This window comes from Cyprinodon variegatus, unplaced genomic scaffold (assembly GCF_000732505.1).
Source record: "Cyprinodon variegatus isolate N-32 unplaced genomic scaffold, C_variegatus-1.0 Scaffold312, whole genome shotgun sequence".
Taxonomy (NCBI): Eukaryota; Metazoa; Chordata; class Actinopteri; order Cyprinodontiformes; family Cyprinodontidae; genus Cyprinodon; species Cyprinodon variegatus.
Genome location: NW_015150765.1, coordinates 155,067 through 157,142, shown reverse-complemented (window position 1 = coordinate 157,142; position 2,076 = coordinate 155,067). Strand labels below are relative to the sequence as shown.

General features: G+C 47.6%; 1 protein-coding gene across 2 annotated transcripts in view; it reads right to left on the bottom strand.

Moving 5' to 3' along the window:
- The window catches only part of LOC107090817 (lamin-A-like), an 18,697-nt gene that overhangs the window by 7,427 nt on the left and 9,194 nt on the right, over window positions 1-2,076 (bottom strand). For both annotated transcript variants that reach the window (XM_015384409.1, XM_015384408.1), the window contains exons 6-8: window positions 1,598-1,723; window positions 750-970; window positions 403-676 (exon numbers count right to left, since the gene is read on the bottom strand). In XM_015384409.1, the coding sequence (XP_015239895.1) occupies window positions 403-676; window positions 750-970; window positions 1,598-1,723 (621 nt within the window). The remainder of the gene's footprint in view (window positions 1-402; window positions 677-749; window positions 971-1,597; window positions 1,724-2,076) is intronic.

Here is a 2,076-nt window from a genome sequence, read left to right as displayed (position 1 = left end):
GTGTAGGCTTCAACCATTTCTGCTGATGGAATGAGTATTTTGGTCCCTTAAAATAAGATTATTATATACTGAAATAGTTTTCTTTTTTTTATTTCAATCAAGAGTAAAAAATCTTCCTCCACTGTCAGATCACTTTGTTTTCCTTCTTAGCTCAAGGAAGCTGCTCACTTCCAGTTTGATTTTTTTCTTTGTGATTAAAGTTTGATATTTCTGTTGCTGTTTCTGTAACTTTCAGTCTGTCTGTTAACATTAATGTTCTAAAATAGTTCAACGAAAAGCTGAAAATCCTTTAGATCAGGTTCTGATGAGGATCATCAGGATTGTTGAGCTCAGGCTCAAAGTTCAGGGATGCCAGGATGGATCCCTGAGGAACCCCTTCAGATGGATTTCTGACCTCCTCACCTCATCTGCTTTGTTGCTGAGGCGGACATACTTCCCCTCCAGGTCCACCTCGTCCACAGTGACCCGGCCGCTGGCCGAGGCCTGCTGGGTAATGCGGGTACGGGCAACAGCTCCGCCGGTGAAGCTGGACGCCTCGCTGTCGGTGTCGTTGGGGCGGCGCCTCTTGGCGGGGGAGCTGCGAGCGCTGCCGAGGATGGAGCGAGAGTGACCAATGGAAGCGGAGGAGCGACTTCCTGTCACTCTGGTGGGAGGGGGGCTGGGGGAGAGGCGCAGCCTGCAGGGAATGATGGAAGGATGAAGAAAGTGGAGGATAGTTTCAAATCTTCAGAGTGCGGCTGGAAGCGTACCTCTCCTCCTCGCCCTCCAGGAGCTTCCTGTAGGCACATATCTCCATGTCCAGAGCCAGCTTCACGTCCAGCAGCTCCTGGTACTCATCCAGCTGCTGCTGCATGCGCTGCCTCATCTCCGCCATCTCCCGGTCCTTCTCCCCCAGCAGGCGGCGGGTGGTGTCCCGCTCCCTGGACAGAGCGTCCTCCAGTTCCCTCAGCTTCGCCTCGCGAGCTGCCAGCTGGATCAGAGATGATGTAGAAAATCAAACCAGTTATTTTTCTACAATTTTAGGGTGATTTCATTTTCTTATTCTGAATATTTTTAGAGGATAAATTCCTGTGAGACTAAACCAACCTATAGTAAACATTAATAGGCAATACCAGGCAACTGCATAGGGCCCCAAGTTAATGGGGCCCCATAAAACTATGTCTACATGTTTGGTTAATACAACTACTTCCTATGAGCAACGAGTTGAAGGCACAAACTAAACTGTTCATCATTTATTCTTTATGGTACGCCAGCATTCAGAACATGGAGGCCAATCACTGTCCCACAGACATCCCTGCTTAGATTTTTTATATTTATGTTTTAAAAACAAAGCGGAGTATGTATGACGTCATCTCGACATAGAAGAAAAACAAAAACTCTAGCCTGACCCTAATACTTCGTCACAGTATAATGAGTCTGTTTTATGTGTTGTCTTCTCAGGTCAGAGGGCCCCCTGCCTGTCTTTGCCTAGGGCCCCACATTTCTTAAATCTGCCCCTGCCTGAAGGCGTCCTTTAGTCAGGTGACCCAAATGTTCCAGCAGAATGCTCTATAAAGTTGGATGTACGATGCGTTGATTGTTTGAAATGTTCTGCTACCTGTTTCTGCAGCTGGCTGAGCTGAACAGATGTGGACTCCAGGCGGGTCCGCGTCTGCTGCAGCTCCTCATGTGCAGCTCCCACCAGGTGGCTGCTCCTGTCCGCCGTCTGACGAGCGCTTTCCAGCTGCCGGATGGAAACACGATGGTGGATCATTCAGAAACAGACCATCCTACACTGATGTTTATCCTACAGTTCAGATTTTAGATTTTGTGTGTCTGGAAGCGTTTACATCACGCTGCCTTCGGCTCGTTGAGGTTTGCAGATGTTTTGTTTCTGAACTGGACCCACCACAGGCGGAGGTCTGGGTTTTAACTGGACAAATAAACCTATAGATATTATATACGTAGAAACCTCATTGGACGCTGGGTGACGTGTTTAGAGGGCGGCCATCTTGGATCAGGAAGCGCCTTAGATCTCATTTTAATCACATAAAAGACAAGATAATATTACAATAATCTCTTATATGTCACAACCCA